We start from the raw sequence: 24,543 nt of genomic DNA on the forward strand, positions 1-24,543 counted from the left end.
GATAACCTGTCAGTGTGACCAATTTCTCAGTTATGCTGTCTGCCTACCACACACACCCTAACATCTTCAGTTTTGGGGTGCTGTCAGACAGGACACTGATGTGCATCTGTGAGGTACCCCTCTACTTCCCTCAGTAACCATATATTGGGCTCCCTCAGGCATGCTGCGAGTACCTTCGTGAGCCTTCCCCTTCATCCCCTGCGTGCCCTTTGTTCTCGGGTGCTGGGCCACTCCTAAGTACATGGTTGCAGGGAGGAAAGACTGCTTTTCCCAGTTTTCCTCGCAGCTAGTTATAGACTTGTGATTTGGCTGTGGCTGACAGTAGCCAGTTTGACCATGAAGTAGAAGTGATATGTTGAGGGACTGTGAAGGTTCTGGAATTAATAAACAAAGGATGAAATTCCTAAAACCCATTTGGTGAATCCCAATCAATTCGTAATTATCTGCATACATTTTTCAGGTGACATGTTTGTAATGTTTAAGGGAATTTGACATGTTAAAGGAACAGAGTAGACATTGATTCCACTTTATGTATTTAACTATGTGATTGACATGACCGTTGTATGTTTCATGTGGAAAGTTAAGGTTTTTGACAAAGATTATAAACAGTGTTGTAATGCTTTCATAGTTTACTGTATCTTATTTTAGTGTGTTCAACTTGAGTTGTTTGGACCTTAATCAAATGCCCCTCCTTGCAAATGAATGTTAAAATTTTAAACTTCTAAGTAGAATGATATGAATTTCAAGTTGAACTCGAAGGCTTGTGGAAAAAAATGGATTTTTAAAAATTTGTCACTTTACTGAACTAAGTATTTAATTTAAAACCGTAAGTGGGGTCTTCTTTGCAACAAAGCACCCCTGACCTCTCCCAAATGCATTGACACAGTGAATGTTCTTGTGCTGCGGTGTCCATAACCGAGGGTCTGCAGTGGACATGATTGCAGTGCTGGCAGAGCCTGAATGCCAGGCTGGTCGCCAGAACCGATTTCTGGTGACACCGTCAGCAGATGAGCTGCTGCCCTGGGCAGCAAGATAACATTCACATCCCTCTCTTGGTCGGGCTGGAAGGTGTAATAGAAAAAGCATTGGCTGGGTGTCACACATCTCAACAAGTCACTTGTTGCCTTTTGAACTTCAGTGTTTTCAACTATAAACTGGAGACAATAATTTCTAAATTATGGACTCATTGGAAGGATTAGAGATGTAGACATCAAGTTCCCAGGACATCGTTTGTCCCTTAGCAGGAGTTCAAACACCAGTGGCATTTGTTAGAGGAAGATGTGAAGGCTAATGGATTGTTGAGGAACTGTTTGGGGCCAAATCAAAGGATGTAAGGCATAAAGCCCGTAGTAGTTCACATTCATGAGTCATCTGCTATGTTGCTAGACATTGTGCCAAGTCTCTATGTAGGTCACATCCTTGGATTCTTCCAGTAACCTGTGAGGTATTTCCTATTACCCTCTTCACTTTGCAGGTGAAAAAATGGAGGTTTAGAGAGGTTGACTTTTAATTTTTTCCACAGCTAAGTAAAATAGTTAAACCTGAATTTAGATGCAGGAACCCCAATGCCATTCAGTGGACTCCGGACACTCCTGCGTTCCTGTGTTGTAGATGCTCCTGTCTGCAATAACCGTGCCCCAGAGAAGGCAGGGCCAGTTTTGCCTTTGACTTCAAAGAATTCCTCCCTGACTTTTGCAGTCCATCAGTTTGGCTTGCTGTCTTTTTTTTTAACGTGCATAGCAAAAGTATTGAGGGAATACACTAATGGAGGAGACTTTGTTTTATTACAAGGTGATCAGGTATATTAAGTCACAGAAACATTTGGTTGTGTAGACAGTAAAAGGAATTGTCCTTAAAGCTAATCCTGTGAGCTACCAGATGGCATAACCTGTCATAGCTTACAACAGGAGGTTTTTGTTGTTAATGCTGCTATTGGGCCATTATCCTTTTTCCATTTTAAGTGGCAGCCAGTACCCCTAGAAGCGATCATTGGGAATTCTGGTCCAACTTGCAAGTGGATAGTTTGCCTTCTCTCTGACCACTGTCACCTCTCTCTACTCTGCAACTCTTCGACTCACCCAAACTTGAATGGCTGAGGGTGATGGACTGTCGTGCTCAGGTCGTATGGGTAGAGCTTCAGCTTTGGCTGGATCCTGTGCTCTGGAATTTACATTGTGTCATCTGAGACGAGGGACTGACTTCGAGTGTCAGTATCCTAATCTCTAGGAATAGTATCTCCTGCAGAGGGCTAATGGAAAGATTCAGTGAGATGCGGTGTGTAAAGTCCTTTGAACAGTTCTGGGGACAAAGTCAATGCTGAATATGTGGTGTCTTTAAAACACATAATAGCAACCCCAACCACCATAGTAACAGTCTTAACAGCTGTTAGGGCACTAGAGGGCAGATAGCCACATAGCCCACTGCTGACGTACACAGCACTGACCACGCTTAGCGTCTAGCTTTCTTCCCAGCTCGTTTTCCCTCCACTGCAGGCTGCCATGGGGCTGGAGCAGGCCCAGCATCTGTGTTGGGGGAGGGAGGCATGTGCTGGTAAAAACCTCAGCCTGCCAGTGAGGCCTGAAGTTGAGCAGCTCCAGATGGAGTCGAGTGACACCTTCTCTGCCAGGAAACATGGTGGGTAGCCAGGGCCATTCGTGCCAGGACACAGCCATGGATATATCAAAGGGGAGACAGGCAGAAAGTAAGGAAACATGGAGACCTAGGAACTAAACAAACTATGCAAACATAAATAAAAATATGGTGCGTGTTTGGGGCACCTGGGTGGCTCAGTCGGTTAAGTGGCTGCCTTCGACTCAGGTCATGATCCTGGGGTCCTGGGATCGAGCTTCACGTCTGGCTCCCTGCTCAGCAGAGAGCCTGCTTCTCCCTCTCCCTCTGCCTGCCACTCCACCTACTTGTGCTCTCTCTTTCTCTGTCAAATAAATAAATAAAATCTTTAAAAATAAATAAATAAAATAAATAAAAATATATTGCGTGTTTGTGGCAGGCAAATGCTATCTGGAATCCAGAGATAGTCATTTTACTTACAAAAGCAGTCATGCATCTGGGAGGGGGCAGGGTGGTGCTAAATGTCTCTTGAGTTTGGGCTGCTGTTGAAGGCATCTAACCCGTTTTAATTGATAGAATCTCGTCTGTTCTTATCAACCATGAGCACGTTTTACTATCGTGTCTGAATGATTGGAACAAATACAAGACGTAGGTATCTTAATGTGTTCTTAACTCTTTTAAGAATCAATAAAGAGTAGATTCATTATAGTAGATTAATTATGAAAATTATTTTGCCCAGTGGTTAGCATATTCATCATTATGATCATCGCGTGCTATGAACTTGATATTTAAGAGGTCAGTGTAATTATAAGACAGTATAAGTAAGGATACTATGAGTAAGTTTAAGCCAGGCATTGTGTTAAGTACTTTCCATAACTTACAGACAGTTGTTTTTCTTCATTTAATACTCATACAGCAACTCTGTGAGGCAAGTGCTACTTTTATCAGCTTTATCTCATAGATGAGAAAATTGAGGCTATCTTCTCTGGTCAAGGTCACTCAGCTGGCTAGTAAGGGGCAAAGCCTGAGTTCTTTGCTCTCTGACCCACGGCTCATGAACTTATTCACTGCACTGTAATCATCTCTGATGTGTTGTCTTCTTTAGGCGGACTTAAGAGGGATGGTACATTTATGTACACGGAAGGAGATGATTTAACAATTCTGCATGTACCTCTTTGGATGTAGGTGCTGAAGGGCACCTCCAGAGGGCACCGTCCCCCTTTTGTCACCCTTTGGAAACTTGAACCACAGTGACTTGTCTTGAGTCTCAGAGGGATGAATCTTCCTGACTTTCCTGAACCAGATGCAGCTAATTCTGGCAGGCAGAGATAAATGTGACCTCCCAGGCCCAAGGAACGCTGAGGCTGGCTTTGAGCAGAGCATGAGCTGCAGAGTGAGAAGTGGCAGTGTTTGGCCCCACCCTCCATCCTGAGTCACTCCTCCCATGTGGTGAAGTGGTGGCAAGGCCAGGACCGCTGAATGGCAGTGTTCTGTGTACATCTCATGCGTAGGTACAGTCTAGTGCATGGCAAGTGCATTTTCAAAATAACTGTTATTTTCTCCTCCCTGTGGAAATAATACATGTTCCCTGTAGCAGATTTGTAGTCAAAAAGAAAAAGTTAGCATAATCCTCCCCCTTCTATAATCAGAGTTAATACTTTGGTATATTTCATTCCTCATTTATCCTCAGTATAGATATTATGAGTGTACACATGAGCATATATTTATTTATATTTTTTATTTTTTTAAAAGATTTTATTTATTTGAGAGAGAGCATGAGAGAGAAAGAGACTGTGAGGAAGGGCAGAGGGAGAAACAGACTCCCCGCCGAACAGGGAGCCCAACGTCGGACTCGATCCCAGAACCCTGGGATCATGACCCGAGCTGAAGGCAGACGCTTAGCCAACTGAGCCACCCAGGCAGCCCACATGAACATATATTTAATGTTACATATTTTGGATTAGAGCAAGCTTCCTCCCCTACCCTGGCCCGACCTGGCAGTAGTACTGTTATGGTTCTTACCAGGTTAAATAAACATATATTTTATTTAAATCTGATACTAGTTTTTCTCTGATTATTAAGTGGCATAAGCAATCATTGTAAGAAGTGCAGGTATAAAGAAAGAAGTAAAAATCATTTGAACCTTTACCCCATATATAGGTAACCACTGTTGATGTGGGCCTTATATCATTTTAGAGTCTCAGCCATTTATATCTGCATTTTCTAAAGTTTGCAAAAGGGTAATATACTGTAGTTTGTGACAGATATGTTTTGGCTTTATCCTCTAAATACTTGCTAGTGGTTTTCTTTCAAAAACCCCACAGGTTTATCAAAAATCTGGAGTCCCATGATGTTAAGCTTCAGGCAAGTGGTAGTACAGAAAAGCTTTGGGTTAGAGATCATCATTTTCATCATTCTGTTGCTTAAGCACAGACCAAGTCTCCAGGCATCATCCTTGCTTTTCAGGAGGGTGCAAGTATCCCCAGGAGAATTCATTTCCCTTTTCAAAATGGAATAGCCACACCAAGATCCCAACACAGGCATGGTGCAGGGAAAACAGCTTATGAATAGTTTCCTTGGAGCTTACAAAGCATCGCTGCTATAAAAATTCATGTAATAACTTAATCAGTTGTTTTCAAAAAGTTACATATGCTCATCATTTAAAAAAAAATCCCCTTTGAAATCAGGACTTTGCATATCATTGACTATGACTTAGGAATGTTTTGGGCCAGGTTCTGATTTGGAGATGGTGGTAGGGGGAGGTGATTCCTTTTTCCCCCACACTAGTGGAATTTGACAAGTCACAGATCTGTTGGGTGCCTGCGATAGGCCAGGCATTGGTCTTTGTGCTGAGGTGTATGAATTCAATATTTTGCTGTGTTTAGTTTCAGCAAGAGACTTAGGATCTCCATTGTCAGAGCACTCGTCTATTTAGATTTTTATGCCAAAGACACTCTAGTAATATGTTCTCAGAAATAGTCACGTATTTCTTGATTGAAGTTTGAGTCATACAGATACATGCATTTGTCAAAACTTACTGAATGGTATACTTCAGATTTGGACATTTCATGCATGTAAATTTTCTCTCTCCCCAAGAAGGAACTATAAACAAATATCAAACTTGAGTTACTGATATGTGTGCTGAAGAGTTTAAGGGTAACAGTACTGAAGTCTGCCACTTTGAAATGCAGGAGAAAAATAAGGTGAACTCTGACAATGGAGATAGTGAGAAAGCAAATGCAGTGAGATGTGAACAGTTGTCGAATCCAAGTGGTGAGGATGTGGGTGTTTACTTGTTGGTGTTAAACTTCTTTGTGTGATTGGAAATCGTCGTAATAAAATGTTGGGAGACAAACCGAGTTACAAGACTCCATGTGAATGGGTTAAGGCACAGTCTCTGGAATTACCTTTCCGGCTTAAAAATTCTTTTTTTTTTTTTTTTTTTTAATTTTATTTATTTATTTGAGAGAGAGAATGAGATAGAGAGCATGAGAGGGGGGAGGGTCAGAGAGAGAGGCAGACTCCCTGCTGAGCAGAGAGCCCGACGTGGGACTCGATCCCGGGACTCCAGGATCATGACCTGAGCCGAAGGCAGTCGCTTAACCAACTGAGCCACCCAGGCGCCCCGGCTTAAAAATTCTGACTCTGCTTCTTGCTAGCTGTGTGACTCCATATAACTCAACTTCAGCTGGGTTATTTGTTAAATATACATAATGAATACACTTAATACAAATCTCATTCCAGAGTGAACTCCTCACAAACACAGTGATTACGATTTCACAGAGCAACGGAAGTGATGAGTATAAATCATTGACCATATGCTGGGGGCCCACTATGAGCTTGGCACTCTCATTTGGTCATTTTCAGGGGAATGAGGTGATCTCATTCTGCATCGTGCTGTGTGTGCTCTTCAGTGGAAACCTCCACACAAGAGAAGGTGTGAGGAGTGTGATTAGCAAAACTGAGAGTGGCTTCATTAAATTTGACAGAACCCCTCCCTGGCACTGTTGATCCTCCTTGGCCCGGCATCTCCTTTGAACTAGAAGGCCCTCCAGAGAAGTGGCATCTGCTTCGTTAGACTTTGTAGCATTCCTGAGTTGATGTTGATTTTTCTCATTGTAAAAGTTACTCCCTTTGTGTAAGGCTAGGCTGTCCCCTATTTGGGGCTTATCCTGTTTTTGCTTTATGGATCTGTGTCCTGGGAAATTCTTCTAATGTAGTAGGCTCTCCCTCCCTCCCCACAATTGAATCATGTTTATGCATTATGACAGCCTGTTCCAACCTTGTGCTGGGAGGCCAAGAGAAAGAGTTCAGGAACCTGGGAAAGGCTGCAGCTGGGTCTAAGGACACCAGCAGTGGGGGGGTGGAAGGAGAATATTTCAGGTAATTCTGTGGGTGTGCTGTTTACTTCTGGATGTTGGATATCATGCTGCTGGAAACTAAGGTGGAAAACAGTAAAAAACTATGGTGTTGAGTGTAAGTGTGGGATATAGAACAAATTTTGGCTATATTTTGAAAGGAGAATGAGCTATCAGTAGGTAGGAAGAGTAGACTTAGATGCTAGCTTTCCAGCTGCAATAATGAAATGTGAATGAATCTTCAGAGTAAACGATTGGTATTTCAAAGGGCATCCTCATATTGGACTGCTTGGTTGGCCAAGTGTGAAATAGGACTCAATTCCTCTGCCACACCAATACCATTGGAGAACTACTTAAAAGCTGCCAGAATTTTCTTTGAGTTTTACCAGATGTGGATGCTAGCTCTTGGGTATTTTTCTGTGTTGTCGTGGGTGTTGCAATTCCAAAGTCAACTCAAAAAAATAATTATTATTTTTCCCCAGGAAGTAAAATGCATAGCAGCTTATGATTTCCTTAATTTCCTATTTGTAACACTTGGCCTGGCTCCTTCTAGTATGAATTCTTGCTCAAACGAGGCATTTCTTTTTAAATGCTGAAAGTCCTAGCAAAAAAGACTATTCGAGCTCGAATGCTTCAGAGATAATCAGAAAAATTGTTGTGAAGACAGTCACAAGAACATAGCTCCAGGTTTTGTGGTTTGTGAGGTTAGGTATAGTACAGGTTGATATATCAAGCACTCCAATTTTCAGGGATATAAGCACAGAAGTCCTTATTTGAGAGTAGTTCTAAGGAGGAGGTGATAGGAAGTAGAATTTGAAGTCAGTGGTGATCTCTGTGGCTGTTGAATGGACCTGTTGAAAATGAAGACAGTGATCTCAGATATAGTTGAACATGCACTTGAGTATCTTGGATGTATTTACAAAGAGTAGAAGGATAAGAGGAAGGAGGAAGGAAGGGAGGAAGGGAAGGAAGAAAGAAGGAAGGAAGCAAGGAAGGAAGGAGGAAAGAAGAAAGGAAGGAAACCAAAGAAAGCTGTCATAGAGAGAAAATGAAAATGTAAGTATTTATCCAGCCTTCACAACCCTTGAAAGTCAGCCAAATATAAACTCTTCCCAGTTCATGGAAATTGCACAGTTTCACCCTCCAGGATGCAATCTCAAGTCTTCTTTGTGTTTAACATTCGAGCAATAGACTTAGATTTCAGACACAAGGAATGGGTTAGGACAGGCAGTAAAAGAGCAAGACACTGCAATTTAAAACTCAATGTAATTTGAAAGTGACATAACAAATGATGCTGGACCTCTGGAGATGTGTGCATCATGGGCAAGCGGTTCTGAGATCTTCCATCTCTCTTGGCGTAGTTCATTCCTGGCATCTGTTGAACTCCAGTGTGGCGTACACCACTTTACCACTTTAACATGGAAGATAAAAACCTTCTGGGTTCCTTTTTTATGGCAACACCACCAAGCCATTGTTTGGAATACTGTGTCTCCGGTGTTTGGAATTGTAGCACATTTTAAGTCTGGAAGCTGTGTTTATTTGCAGGTTGGGAGGGTTGGCCATATCCTTTGTTATTGCTGGTGTTAAACGGTGGCACGGTTTGAATCTCACTGACCCCTTGGGAGCTTTCATGGGAGCCCTGTTTGAGAGTTAGCTTACCTGCTTCGGGTTTTTTTTTTTAAGACCACCGTGATAAAATTATGGAAGATCTTAAAAGCACTTAGGGAAAAATAACTAAATTTAACAAAGACTGTACATGTGTTTTTCTCTTTATTTTCTGTTCTTGAATAGAGGGAAATAAACTTTAATATGGGAGGTTTTCTGAAGATCTGAAATAACAAACGTGAATGATTTGCAGTGCTGAATCTTGGCATGCTTTACTGGTTTATTTGAGATGGTTCTCTCATGATTTCTAATTTAAATAGATAACTAAGAAGCCAAGCAAATACAGATGCAAAAGCAAAGTAGCCTTTCTCAGTTGGTGACCCCTTCATGTCTTCACTTCCCAGCCCTGTCTAACTGGAAAACCCATCTCTTCCTTGTGATGTCAGTCAACCCTCCTTCTTTATGGCTCTTCTGCTCTCCCCTGCCTAGCTTGACTTGGCACTCAAGTCCCCTTCTTGCTGCACTGTGTTTTAACATTTATTACAGTCTTAATATTTTTCAGTAATTATTTGTTCGTATCTCTTTTCTTTGAGAGGTTTTAAGTTTCTGAAAGGCAGGGACCCTGACTTTTTTTAATCTTTGAATTCCCACAGAGTAGGTGCTCAGTAGATGTTTGAAAAGGGTAGCACATTTCCTGCCATGCTCAGTTTTCTTACATGACACTTGAGGAGGTCATGTTGTCAGACGTGGAACCATGTTTCCTGAAGATGTCTTCTGGGGGCTTCTGCAAATATAGGCATCCCTGACCCATATGATAAAGTTATAAAGACTGATACAGCAGGGAACATTGAAATAATCAAGACATACTACTATGGATAACTTCCTGTGTTTGTCTCACATTTTAAACTCTTATTTTTTATTTGTTTTTAGGACATGTGATAATTGGGAAAAAAATGTAAATCACTACTGACAGGATGTAATGCTCCACCCATAATACCATTCCTTAGCCCCTTAAGATAACCTCAGTTAATAGTTTAGTGGTCATTTAGATTTCATTATGACTATATAACTAGTCACAAATGTATTTGTTTTTTGAAATATTGATCATTAAGGTCTATTTGGAGCATATAGTATATGGGACGTATTCCCATGTTCACACATAAAGATTTATTTAATCATTGTTAATGGACATACAGTATTGTATTATTTCCTTATATGGCTATAAAAAATTTATTTTTCCAACCCCAAATGTCCACATGCTGATGGATATTTTGGCTATTTTCAAGTGTTTCACTATTATAATCACATTGTAGTAAAAAATCCTTATTTCTCTAGTTGATTTTCACAGAAGTGGGACTGTTCTACCAGTAGGTTTTCTGTGAGCACTGGGTAGGTGGACCTCCTAATTGAGAACATTCTAGGTGGTGACATTTGAACTGTGGTGACTTTTTCAGTAGCACAGAACAAGTACTCAGTACTATTTCTTGATTTGCACTGGGCTCAGAGGCCTGTGAGAAGGATTTTGAGTGCACTGCCCAAGATTGGGAAATCAGACACATGGGCCTGTCTGGAGAAAGGCTCTCCAAGGAGCAGAGCTGCTTAGAGAGTAGAGGGGCTCTGTGAGATGATCTCTGTGAGTAAGGAAAGGAGGTGACCCCACAGCTTTGAGGGCATAGAGGTCTCAGGGTTAGGGTGTGGCAGTGCCTGACTGTGCCATTGTCCCCTGGAGAGTGTGTGCATCTGGAATAGAGACTGCCCTGCAAAGGGAAAAGCTGTTTCATTGGGCTCAGCTACTCTCCTTGAGCACTCGTGGGAAGCTGAAAGATCTTTCTTGATTGTGGCAAGGGAGAGGCCTAGAGGAAACTGGTGGTACTGTGACCATCAGTGGCAGAATGGTAGCCGATGCAGAGTCCAGAAAGTAGCACATGGTACCTCTCACCAAATGGAGGGCCACATAGAGGAATTGACATACCAAGACAAAGTAGGGAAAAGACAAGATTTCCAATCAAGAACGTGGGAGATCTCAGAATCCTAGTAATATTTCTGTGAAAGAGAAAGAAACATCTTTAAATATGGGTGCGGCCGATGGTCAGATGAACACTTTCTGAGCAGGAGCCCAGTAGGCAGCAGGACCGCAGTGAGACCCCCCTCCCTGCCCTGGGAGGAGCTGCACGGGTGCACACAGCAGGAGTCTATAAAGTTTAGAGACTCGAAGCAGGGTTGTGCCCCTGAGATAAAACCGCTCAGTCACAGGCTGGGTGAGCACAGAGTACAGATGGAAACCAGGGAGAGAGAGTGATTGACTGCTTTTCCCTGAGGCCACACTGAAGAGTGGGGGGTGCAAGCTTTCAGCTCGGGGGCTGGAGATGGGGTCACCACCATTTTCATCCCCCCCACGGGCTCCAGAGCCACTTACACTGAACCCAGCCTCGAGCAAGGGGGCTGCAATTCTGCCTGGGCAAAGACTTGAGAATCAGTGCAACAGGCCCCTCCCCCAGAAGACCAGCAGGAACATCCTGCTGAGACTGAGTTTACTAATTACACAGAACTGCAAAAGTCCAGTGCTGGGGGAAAATAGTATATAGAATTCATAAACAATTAAAAATGTTTTTTCCTTTCAGCTAATTTCTTCTTTTAAAAACTCTTTTTAAAGTCTTTCTTAATTTTCATTTTTACATTTACATTTTGTATATATGTATATTTTTTTTCTTTTTTGGCTTCCTTTCATTGTATTTGATTTTATTTTTGTATATATATAAGTTTTTCTTTCTTTACAATTTTGGGATCTAGTTTCTTCTAACAAACAGACCAAAATACACCCAGGGTCTACTGTATTGCTCTGTTCTGTTCACTTGTTTGATTACATTCTCTTTTTTTTCTTTTTCTTTTTCTTTTTTCCAGTTTCTGATCTCTTCTGATTTGTTTAGTATAAATTTTTCTGGGGTCATTGTTGCTATTTTTGTGTTTTGTTCTCTTGTTCATTTATTCTTCTCTGGACAGAATGACAAGACGGACAAACTCACCCCAAAAAAGAGAACAAGAGGCAGACCTCACTGCCAGGGACCTAATCAGTACGAATATAAATAACATGTCGGGACTTGAATTGAGAATAACGATTATAAAGATACTAGCTGAGCTTGAAAAAAGCATGAAGACACTAGAGAATCCCTTTCTGAAGAAACAAAAGAACTAAAATCTAATCAGGTCGAAATCAAAAAGGCTATTAATGAGATGCAATAAAAATGGAGGCTTGGCATCTGGGCAATCCAAATCAAAACCTCAATGAGATACCACCTCACACCAGTCAGAATGGCTAAAATTAACAAGTCAGGAAATGACAGATGTTGGCGGGGATGCGGAGAAAGGGGAACCCTCCTACACTGTTGGTGGGAATGCAAGCTGGTGCAGCCACTCTGGAAAACAGTATGGAGGTTCCTCAAAAAGTTGAAAATAGAGCTACCCTATGATCCAGCAATTGCACTACTGGGTATTTACCCCAAAGATACAAAAGTAGGGATCCAAAGGGGTACGTGCACCCCGATGTTTATAGCAGCAATGTCCACAATAGCCAAACTGTGGAAAGAGCCAAGATGTCCATCAACAGATGAATGGATAAAGAAGATGTGGTATATATATACAATGGAATATTATGCAGCCATCAAAAGGAATGAGATCTTGCCATTTGCAACGACGTGGATGGAACTGGAGGGTATTATGTTGAGTGAAATAAGTCAGACAGAGAAAGACATGTATCATATGATCTCACTGATATGAGGAATTCTTAATCTCGGGAAACAAACTGAGGATTGCTGGAGTGGGGGGTGGGGTGGGAAGGATGGGGTGACTGTGTGATAGACACTGGGGAGGGTATGTGCTCTGGTAAGCGCTGTGAATAGTGCAAGACTGTTGAATCTCAGATCTGTACCTCTGAAACAAATAATGCAATATATGTTAAGAAAAAAAAAAAAGAAGAAGAGGAAGGTAGCGGGAGGGGAAGAATGGAGCGGGGGAGATCGGAGGGGTAGACGAACCATGAGAGACGATGGACTCTGAAAAACAAACAGGGTTCTAGAGGGGAGGGGGGTGGGAGGATGGGTTAGCCTGGTGGTGGGTATTGAGGAGGGCACATTCTGCATGGAGCACTGGGTGTTATGCACAAACAATGAATCATGGAACACTTCATCTAAAACTAATGATGTAATGTATGGGGATTAACATAAGAATAAAAAAAATATGGAGGCTCTAACTGCTAGGATAAATGAGGCAGAAGAGAGAATCAGTGATATAGAAGACAAAATGATGGAGAATAAATAAACTAAGAAACAGAGATAAACAACTACTGGATCACAGGGGAGAATTTGAGAGATAAGTGATACCATAAAGCGGGAAAAGAAAAATTGGGGTCCCAGAGGAAGAGGAAAGAGAGGTGCAGAAGGTATATTTGGGCCAATTATAGCTGAGAACTCCCCTAATCTTGGGAAGGAAATAGGCATTCAAGTCTAGGAGACATAGAAAACCCCCACTCAAAATCAATAAAAATAGGTCAACAGCTAGACATATAATAGGCTTGCAAATTTCAAAGACAACGAGAAAATCCTGAAAGCTGCTCAGGACAAGAGGTCTTTAACCTACAGATGTAGAAACATAAGGCTGGTATCAGACCTATCCACTGAGACCTGGCAGGCCAGAAGGAACTGGCATGGTATATTCAGGGTGCTAAATGAGAAAAATATGCAGCCAAGAATACTTTATCCAGCAAGCTGTCATTCAGAATAGGAGAGTTAAAGAGCTTCCAGGACAACCAGAAACTAAAAGAATTTGTGATCACTAAACCATACCTGCAAGAAATATTAAAGGAGATCCTTTAAGTGAAGACAGAGCCCAAAAGTGACATAGACCAGAAAGGAACAGAGACAATATATAGAAACAGTGACTTTACAGGTTAATACAATGGCACTAAATTCATATCTTTCAATAGTTATTCTGAATGTAAATGGGCTAAATGCTCCAATCAAAAGACACAGGTTATCAGATTGGATAAAAAAACAAGACCCATTGATATGATGTCTACAAGAGACTCATTTTATTTTTTTAAAGATTTTTATTTATTTATTTGAGACAGAGAGAGAGACTGCACAGAGGGAGAGGGAGAAGCAGACTCCCCACTGAGCAGAGAGCCCGATGCAGGGTTTAATCCCAGGACCCCGAGATCATGACCTGAGCTGAAGGCAGATGCTTAACCGACTGAACCACCCAGGCACCCCCTCTAAAATAAATTTTAAAAATCTTAAAAAAAGAAATATATCTTTTAATAGACAAAATGTAAGATTGTTTTATTAGTCTTAAACCCATAGAAAAAGTAAGATATTACAAGTGAATTGAGCCTTTCTGAGGTAATTTTAGTCTAGCTTTAAATATTTTATCACCAATGAAATCTGTATTAATGGTTATGAAAGCAATAACATCAGTGACATAATCAGATAAGTTGGCTAGTTTATCATTACAGATTTTAATGAGAGCTATAATTTGGTAATGCATATACAATATTTTTTTAAGTATGGCAATATGAAAAAAATGATTTATCAAACTTTAGGAATTTTTATAGGAACTAAAATTAAAATTATTCCCTTGAAAGCAAAAAGTGTGTTGTCTTATGATGATATTATTACTTAACTTTATAATCAGTAAACTGTTCCAAGTGGCATTATTGTGCCCCTACACTCTCCAGATGAAGGAATTACTTTAGATAATATAGAATTAATTGACTACTATATTCAATAGGAACTTTAAGATTTAAAACTTATATAAAAGCAGGGAGCCTGGGTGGCTCAGTCCATTAAGCATCTGCCTTTGGCTCAGGTCATGATCCCATTGTCCTGGGATCGAGACCCGCATTGGGCTCCCTGCTCTGCAGGAGGCCTGCTTCTCCCTCTCCCTCTGCCCCTGCTTGTGTTCCCTCTCTTGCTGTGTCTCTCTCTGTCAAATAAATAAATAAAATCTAAAAAAAAACTTACATAAAAGCTTTATCAGTGAAGGATTTCTTAATGTAAAATAATGTCTCCCTGGGGCGCCTGGGTGGCTCAGTTGGTTAAGCATCTGACTCTTGGCTTCAACTCAGGTCAGGATCTCAGGGTTGTGAGATCGAGCTCCGCATGGGGTCCCATGATGGGCGCGGAGCCTGTTAAAGATCACTCTCTTTCCTCCCTCTTCCTCTGCCACTCCCCCCACCCTGCTTTCTCTCTCTTTCTCAAAAAAAAAAACAAAAACAAAAACAAAAAACAACAACAACAACAAAAACACTAAAATAATGTCTCCCTGAGCAACTTCCTATTTGTATCACAAAACCCTTGTTCTAGTAGAGATGGTCCTAGTTCCATCTTTTATTTTAAAAATGACTGTTTCAGATACGTGCGATTTAAATCTTTGATAGGTAGCAGTCTGGTGGGAAGCCAAGTATCTCTAATCCTAATTCAATCAAAGGATGTGACCAATGGTGAAATAGTTTATTCTGATGTCTTGTGTGTTTGAAATTCTCTGTTCCAATGTTGGGCGAGCCTACGTCAGACATGTTGAAAGTTAAAATAATTGTTCTAGTCTCAGGGATGCCACTGAGCATATGGAAAGAGTCATTGTAATATTATCTAATTCCCAGTGACCTCGTTACAACAAGAGGAAATAGGACTCCATCTACAGGAGATATTACAATAATCAAAGATAGGTAATTCTCCAATTTTAAGTTTGGGTTCTTGGATCATCATGAAATCACAGATGTTAACTCATTTTCTTTGGGAAATTAGCACTTAGGCCTCTAACTTATCACCCTATAATTCCTCTTTTTGTAATATCTTCAACTCTTCTTGCCTCACCCCCCCCTTCTTGCCTCACCCCCCCCCTTGCCTTCCAGTAATAGGTCAATCTGAAATACATTGTCACTTTCTCAATTAAGAATCCCATCAGGAGTATTAAGGAGGGCACGTTCTGCATGGAGCACTGGGTGTTATATGCAAACAATGAATCATGGAACACTACATCAAAAACTAATGATGTAATGTATGGTGATTAACATAACATAATTAAAAAAAAATCCCATCAAACCTCCTGAAAGGTGATCACCATGCTGGAAATTATGCCATGCAATTGTGCTGAAAACTGGATATTCCAGTTTGCTCTGGCGGTGAACCGTGGAATCCATAGTTCCCCAACAACTCCAGTGTTATTGACTCAAAATAGATGATCACCTTTGTAGCCTCCATCTCTACAGCACAGCATTTGCATTTAGGAAACTATTATATTTTTGAAGAGAGCAATATTGAATTCACTAAACTGTTTTAAAAAGATAGTTACAAATAACATTCTTAACGATACACCTGATAAACATTTTCAGACATTTGCTAGGTCCTTTTGCATTATGGTTCTGAACTGTTTCATGTAAACATTATTTTGCATAAATATATTTTCAGGATGCCGTGAACTAGTTTTACAAAACTTGTCTGATTAAAACATTTCTTATTTATTCTCTTTAGGTTATGCTTTCCTTAATGAATTTATTTTTTTTTCCTTTTAGATTTAATAATGCTTCCAAGAATGTTTATTATCCAGCCTGGGACTATTGGGGAACTATAAAATTTGGTATAAAACTGTGTTATTGTAATTAGAATGACACTTGTGGTAAGGAATGAGAGGAGAACATTTGAGAAAGCATTATTTTAATATGGCTAATAGAGTCAAACAAGAAGACCACAGCGTGGGTTTTTTTAGGCTTCCTAAATGGTTATAAATATTATTCTAATAAGTGATATGGGAGTTGAGAATCTTATGTACTGATAAACTTATCAAATATGTTGCTTACAATACTTCTTCTCCTAAAATATATATAAATTACAGTATAACTGGTTCCCATCTAACTGAGTGGAATCCTAGTCGTGAGCACTGTTCATTATCAGAAACTCACCAGAAAAGGAACAAAATAAAGTAAATGCACTGCACATTAAGGCTGCTGCATATAAGAGTAGTAGTTAAGGGCAAGGAATTTAGAGTTATACATACCTAGGTTTTATTAACTTGGAGTCCAGTAATATGGTTATCAGTATGTAAGTGCAGTGTATTTCTATACAAAATCTATTAGAGTAGGTGTTTTTTTCTCCCCTCTATCTCTTTTTTTAGCTTGTTATCCTAAAGTATGGTTAAATCATCTTATGTTAGACAAAAATTGGATTTTGTGTCTGGGATATTCTTTTGTAATTTTGTTTGGAAATAGGGAGGTAATGTGAAAAAAAATCACCCAGAAATTTGTGTATTTGGAGAAATCAGATCTTTAAAATGGAAACAGGGACATTGTGTGGAATCAACTTGATTAATACTGAATGAAAAGACTAGATACTGTTCAGTAGGATTTGGCCACTTAATTTTCAGCCCTTTGAGTAAATAATTGAATTAAATTACTTCATGTGAGTTTCAGGCAAGATGAGAAAAACTTGCTTTTCTTTGGGCTATTGACATACTACACTGATTTAGGACTTGAGATCTAACAAGAAGAGATGATTTTAGTGGACTTATTTTTGGCCTGGGGTGTAAGTTGCAGGAGATGTACCTAGATTGGATACAGTCTTTTCCTTTGTCTTTGCCACTTGTCCCAGTATGGGTGCACAGTCCCCAAGTGGCTGTTCAGTCTACCAGTTTGGTGGCATGGTGTCCTTTGATGCGTGGTCAAATGGTGACACATGTAATCGACAACACTTCATTGAGGCTACAACTGTTTCTCTGTCTTGATAGTTCATGCCTGAGGCTGATTCAATTAAGCCTGTGTAATGCCAATTAACAATGCCCAATTAGGTATTCTGTCTTGCTTTCAAGTTTTGCTGCTGGAAAGCTCGTTGAGAAACACATCTCTTTCTTCTGGATGACAAGCTTATGAAAATTGATAATGGCAATGGAATGCTGGTTATCCTTTTTAAAGAATTTGAAGTGATCACAATTAAAAATTTGAGTAGACGGCAAAATATTTTTTCTACTTGATGTCTTCAAAAGAGAAATAAGAAATGTCTTCCTATATGCCATTTTTTTGGTTAATTGCTGAAAATAATTAGTGATGATAGCTATCATGTTTTGACTTCTTTTAAATGTGCCAGGCATTGAGATAAGCACTTTACCTACTGTTTTTCATTTATTCCTCACATCATCCTGACACTGTAGATTACTTCATTATAACCATGTTACAGACAGGCTTTTACTTTTACCTTTCTGAGCCTCATTCTCTTCTTGTCTACGAAGAAAGTGATGGGCAGAGGTTGGAGATTCTATGTCTGTTTAACTCCACAGTCCTTGCTCTTAACTCCACATGTCCTTACATGCAATGGCCTAACTACGAAATAAATTTGTTCTACTTGGTTTCTTTCCTCATGTGTTTCTAATAATGAGTTGTCATCATAGCTTGTTCTTTACCCAGTTAGACTTGAGCCAGTTTATCATAAGACATGGGTTTGACTGATGTTATGATGGTTCATATATATGGCAGCAGCAAGAGTTGAAGGGTATCAAGGGCAGCAAAGAAGGAGCTCTGTTTGCTTCTGAGAGAAGGTGAACCCTAGTTTCCTGAGTGTAAGCAAATAGGAGAAAAGAAGACCAACCAGTAAAGACAGTGAACCCTAATAATCTGACTATATCAGCTGGAGTGACTGTCTTACCCAATGCTGTCATAATGTTGCATCTTTCTGTAGCTCCCTGTTGCCTTCATGATAAAACCCTCGGTGGCTCTTTCTCTTGGAACCTTTGCATGCTTGCCTTGAGTAACAAGAACAGTGATAGAGATAGCTGAAATAGCCAACACTTATGGAGCCCTCACCATACAGGAATGGTGGCAGACACCAGCAAACTTGTTATTATTAATATTATTATTTACCCATATCTGCCCAAGTGGCAATAATCCTTTTGATTCTTTACAATATAGAAAAGTAATAAAATGAATTAATTGATTGTGGCAGTAGTCTTTCATTAATCTTAGGAGTTTTCGGGCTCTTGGGATAAAGTATTCACATGTATGTATGATTTAATTCTCAAAATCCCATCATTTTTTCACAATTGAGTAAATTGAGTCTCAGAGACATTAAGTAACCAGCCAGGTGTCAACAGCGGGGTAAGGGATGGAGGCCTGATTGAAACCTGGTCTGCAGATTCTGAACCTGGTGTTAAACCAGAAAACTCTTAGAGCCTCATAGAAGATTGACTTAGTTTTTTGAATTTAGACAAAGATGAACGACCAAGAAAGGAGGCCAGAAGAAATGTACTATTTGGTTTATGAAACCTGTTTGAAGGCTGCACGTTTTTTCTCTTATTTTTCTTTTGGTGGTTGGGGGCAGGGGCAGCGCTCCTGTTTGCTGAAGACCTCATTTCTGTCACTGGGCTGCTTCACACATGTAGCTTTTGAGCTAGGCCCACGAAGATACTTGAGTTTATGAGTCAGGTCTCAAAGGTCAAAAGCAGACACTTCCCCCGTTCCTTGAGTGTGTTGAGAAATGAAAATTCCACCACCACTTTCCCCTAGGATGTTCTGTTACCCTGCCAACATTTCAGAAATATTGCTTGCTTTCAATTTTAATCCACTTCCTCCTCCCTTATCCAGTCCCACCAATATCTAGAACATCCACTCAGAAATCTGTTGGTTTCCAAGAATACAGTTATTAACCACTCCTTTTGCATCTCCCCCATGTACTCCAGCCTTCCCTTTGACATCTCAGCTAGTAGTTAGCTCTTCTGACTGGCAGGTTGGTGCCTCTGCCACATGGGAGTGTCATTACACAGTAAAATTAATACCTCCGGCCTGGATTTATTTAGCATCTTCTGACACTCAAAAGAACAAGGGAACACATGCCTTGCTTTCTCTTGGGATGGTTGAGTATTAGGTTAAACTGGTAGGAAATATTTTAATGTCCTTGATAAAGGCTTTGTATTCAGATGCACTGATTTTTTTTGAAGTTCTTTATGCCTTTATTTTCAAAATTAGTTTAAGAGAGCTTTTACTGCTTTTGGGAGGTATATGCTTTTCCACATTGCTTGTTGCTAAAAAAAAAAAAAAAAAAAAATTAAAATCCACTACCAGTTCTGAATTTTCTTTTTCAGATGCAAAAGAATTTGTTTTAAAAGCCCAGATCTTAGCTGGAGGAAGAGGAAAAGGTGTCTTCAGTAGCGGTTTGAAGGGAGGTGTACATTTAACAAAAGAGTAAGTCTGGAGATCTTAATTCTGTGTCTTTGGGCTAAGCAGTTATGGAAGATCTTGCTCATGATTGCAGGAAGCACTGAGAAAGATGATCGGAATGGGGTGGAAGCAGGAGGTAGCAAATAAAGGAAATGAATTATAGGTAGAGAGCTCTACAGTGCCCCAGTGTTCTTTATCTCATAAGAGGATTTTTTCTTCACTAATTGGTGAAAAACTGACCCTCCTTCTGTCCTAGACAATCAGTGATTCATCATAAATGTTGAAAATGATAACATAAATTAAATGCTGCCTCCATATTGTCACTTCCCTATTTCAGAACCTGCAGTGGCTCCCAGTACCAATGGCTTCAGTTGTCCCTCCTGTCTGATAGTATGAGCCTTCGGGTATCAGGGCCCAGCACTGCCCGTTTTCCTCTTCTCTTCTGTCACATACCTTTTCATTATGTACTTTGAATCTTACCCTCTCCCTTGTGCCCCTCAGTGGACAATACTTCTCACATTGCCCAAGTCAGGTCTTTGTTATTCAGCTCATATCTAAATCTGTTAGGCATTTCAGCAGTGTCTTTCTACTATGATGGTAACTTATTCTGGGGAGAGAGAATAGCAGAGGGAAGCAAGAATCTCCCTTCCTTTCCCTCCCCTCTCTTCCCTTCCCCTTTCCCCCTCCCTTCCCCTCCCTTCTTCTCTTCACCTCCCCTTGCCTAACTCTCGCCTCCCGCCTCCCCTCCCCTCCCCTCCCCTTCCCTTCCCTTCCCTTCTCCTCCTTCCTTCCTCCTCCCTCCCTCCCTCCCTCCCTCCCTCATATGTATTTTGTTCTCAGTGAGCCTCTGGTACAGGGCTAGGCACCTAGTAACATGAGCAAAAAACTCTGTGGACTCGCTGAGGGTGGAGCTGGACTTGTGCAGTGCGGACATGAGGATGTAGCATGCAGTCTGCTTTAAAATAATTTTCAGCATAGACATTGATTTTTTTTTTTGTCCTTCTCTCTCTCTCTCTCTCAGCCCTCAAGTCGTGGGACAGTTGGCTAAACAGATGATTGGGTATAATCTAGCCACAAAACAAACTCCAAAAGAAGGTGTGAAAGTTAACAAGGTAATACAAATGCTTCGGGTCATTTTCTGTGTATGTGTTAGAAAGAAGAGAAAATCCTATTTTAGTTTTGACAATCTGATGAAGCAATACACTTTGGTGATACGCCATTTTGTTTTTTAAACCTCATATGATCTGTTTAGGTTGTGGTGTGACTTTGCGGAGAAATCAGAAGTGTTCTGTAATAGTACAAGTGTTTATTATCATTAGCATTTAGTAAAAGTAGGTGTGGGTGAGTGATCGAATCAACGGGTTTCCCTTTCAGAACACAGGCACATGCTGTTTGAAGCTGGAAAGGGCTTCGTATAACAGCTCTTATTCCTCTGTGTGGGACATTCTCTGCTCCTCCACAACGCCACCCTCATCCTGTGAATCAGAATTACCCACCATGATTGTTTTTCTAAGTGTCCCTATACCTTACTTGGAGGTTAATACCATTTAAAGCCACTTATCACTGCACGTTTTGTGTATGAGTGGTCTCTTAGGGTTCCCAAGTTCTCTGGGGTGCACGTCATGCACACACACAGAACAGAAAGACACAAGTAAAGTGGCCTGCCTCAGTCATAAAATCGTGGGTGGTGGAGCCAAGGCCAGAACCTAACCCTGCTCCTGTCAGTCTGTCCACCTTATATGCCCTCCTCCTGCGCAGAGGTCGCCACAGCTGGCTACCTGATTTGCAGGACCCAGTACAAAAACAAATTCAGGGGACTTTGTTCAAATTTCAAGTCAGCTCCAGCAAAACATTACACCAAAAGACCAAGATGGGGACCCTTCTGAACATTGGCCCCTGTGTGATGACGAGGTCCTACACCCCAGCCCTGGCAAGCACAGATGGTTAGAGGACCCCGTCATAACAGTGAATGGGGGCCCAGCCTTTTGGGAAGCAGCTATCTGCTTGGTTGACACAGCATCACAGATGATGGTCTCCACCAGTATGCCATGTGTGGGGGAACCTGATGCAGTATATTCTGTTTTTAATTTTTCAGAGTGAGTTGTGTGGAAAATTTTTGACATGACCAAAAAAAAAAAAATTGCCAGTTGGTTCTTAGTGTACAGGACAGGGGCTCTCTTGGGCCTCTCTTGGTCTGGAAGAAGGAGATGGAATTACTGGTGGTCATTAGCTCCTTCATTCTGAGAACACAGAGCTTTTCTAAATGTCAAGATAGCACACCGACGAAACTGGTTATGCTGATTTCCCTTTCCCACCTCTTCTCAGATGTAAGAACTACTAAAAACTCAAAAGTGTTTTGTTTTGACTTTTGTTTGTCCCAACACAGTACTTTTATTTGCCTTTTAAATCTGGTTATGAGCCTTTTCCTGTGTTAAGTTTCTCAAAATTGGTCCACAGAGGACATGATTAGTATTTTTGTTTGTAGGAATTCGTTGTTTTATATGGCTATGTGAGTTTTTAGATTAGAGTTTGTGATGCTTTTTAAAAGCATATAAAAGTATCTAAAGCAGATTTGCGCTGTATGGTAATGCATAAAATTATTTTGTAGATAGGTTTCTGAAAGGCTGGAGATAAGTGCATGCTTGTACATTGAGTCATTGCCAGGAAATGACTAGAATGATTTACTTTTAAGTAATGTGTTGGTTTTTTTTCTTTTGATTGTAAAAGTGATTCACACGTGTAAAAAATTCCAATCCTACAGAAATATAAAAATTTGAAAGTAAAAATTCCTTGGCTTCTCACCCCCCCCCCGAAATAATGCCATATATTGTTTCTGTCGTTTCTCTGTGTAAAATTTGTTACCACATTCCTTTTTTTTTTTAAGATTTTATTTATTTACTTGTCAGAGAGAGAGCAAGCACAAGCAGGGGCAGCGGCAGGCAGAGGGAGAAGCAGGCTCCCTGCTGAGCAGGGAGCCCAGTGCAGGGCTCAATCCCAGGACCCTGGGATCCTGACCTGAGCCGAAAGCAGACAACTTAACTGACTGAGCCACCCAGGCGCCCTATGTATGTCACCACATTCCTATAACAATAACATTGTATGAGACTTTAAGGAACATGCTTTTTTTTTTTTTTTTTTACTTATGAAATCTTGGATAGCAGTCAGAAGTTCCCCCCCATCCCCGTTATAGAAACTTTATAAGATTATTTGAGAAGTTGTTTAAACACCTATGTACATTGTACACATTGGATTTTTTTTTTCTAAGTCTGTGCCAAGACACTTCCAATGTTCCCTAGGATAATAATAATAGGGAGGTGAGATTGTGCTACTCATCATGTTCTTCATGATTCAGTACCAGTGAAGGTTATTACTCTACAACGAGAGAAGTTGAGGAACCCAGTATACTTTTAAAGATTTTATTTATTTGACAGAGAGAGAAAGAGACAGTGAGAAAGGGAACACAAGCAGGGTGAGTGGGAGAGGGAGAAGCAGGCTTCCTGTGGAGCAGGGAACCTGATTCGGGACTCAATCCCAGGACCCTGAGATCATGACCTGAGCTGAAGGCAGATGCTTAATGACTGAGCCACCCAGGCGCCCCCAAGTATACTTTTAATGTTTCCTAATCATGGTCCTGTTACAAATAGTTTGTATGCTGGTACTCGTCCACAGATCACAGTTTCAATAGCATGATATTAAAAACAAAAACAAACCGGGCGCCTGGGTGGCTCAGTTAGTTAAGCGACTGCCTTCGGCTCAGGTCATGATCCTGGAGTCCTGGGATCGAGTCCCGCATCGGGCTCCCTGCTCGGCGGGGGGTCTGCTTCTCCCTCTGACCCTCTTCCCTCTCGTGCTCTCTGTCTCTCATTCTCTCTCTCTCAAATAAATAAATAAAATATTTAAAAAAAAAAACAACAACAAAAAAATAAACCAACCCACCCAGTTCAGTGGTCCAGTAGTTCCCAAAAGCTTCCCATCCTGGAGGACTCCACAGAAAGTTGTGTTGATGATACCGTTTGTGTCAGTCACAGATGAAGTCATATTTTTGAAATATATCAACTGAAGTCCTTGTAGGGTGAGTGTGCATGCAATCCATTTAGACTCTAACAATGCCTAAAATATTCTGATTTCCTGGGCCATATGGAGGGCATGGTAATGTCAAAAAACTGATCTTGAAATAAAATATCTTGAGTTATCCATTGACAATCATCATTTTCCTGGGAGTGTTTTCTTAGAGGGTGGTATATTATTTCTACGAAGCAGGAGCCTTTGGAGACAGCAGCTGGTCTTTACAAATAGAGATTTGATGGAATGCAGAGCACATCTGTCAACATTTTAGAAGATTAAGAATAGGACTCTTGAATGACATCCTAAGAAGTTATAATGTTGTGTTGCTTCTCAGAATAACTACTGGAAATTGTTAAATCTCCTTCTCTAGACTAGCTCTTATTAGAAAGTGAACTAGAAAACAGCATGCTTCTATGAAAATCCTAACACCATGTGCCAAGAAATATTTCTTACATAGTCATGAGTTACCATTTATGATAAAAGAATCAATATGAAGCCTCTTATAAGATATTTTATTTTTAACTGGTGATGTGTTTGAAAAGAAGTTCTGTATTCATTACTTCATAGCTTTTTTTTTTTTAAAGATTTTATTTATTTATTTGAGAGAGAGAATGAGATAGAGCCTGAGAGGGTGGAGGATCAGAGGGAGAAGCAGACTCCCTGCCGAGCAGGGAGCCCGATGCGGGACTCGATCCAGGGACTCCAGGATCATGACCTGAGCCGAAGGCAGTCGCTTAACCAACTGAGCCACCTAGG

At 40.7% G+C, this 24,543-nt stretch overlaps 1 protein-coding gene across 1 annotated transcript in view; it reads left to right on the forward strand.

Annotated features, from left to right (window-relative positions):
* Positions 1-24,543, forward strand: part of SUCLG2 (succinate-CoA ligase GDP-forming subunit beta) — a 263,732-nt gene that overhangs the window by 115,164 nt on the left and 124,025 nt on the right. The window contains exons 3-4 of the mRNA XM_021695237.1: positions 19,647-19,746; positions 20,744-20,834. Of these exons, the coding sequence (XP_021550912.1) occupies positions 19,647-19,746; positions 20,744-20,834 (191 nt within the window). The remainder of the gene's footprint in view (positions 1-19,646; positions 19,747-20,743; positions 20,835-24,543) is intronic.

The sequence above is a fragment of the Neomonachus schauinslandi genome, chromosome 1, assembly GCF_002201575.2.
Source record: "Neomonachus schauinslandi chromosome 1, ASM220157v2, whole genome shotgun sequence".
NCBI lineage: Eukaryota > Metazoa > Chordata > Mammalia > Carnivora > Phocidae > Neomonachus > Neomonachus schauinslandi.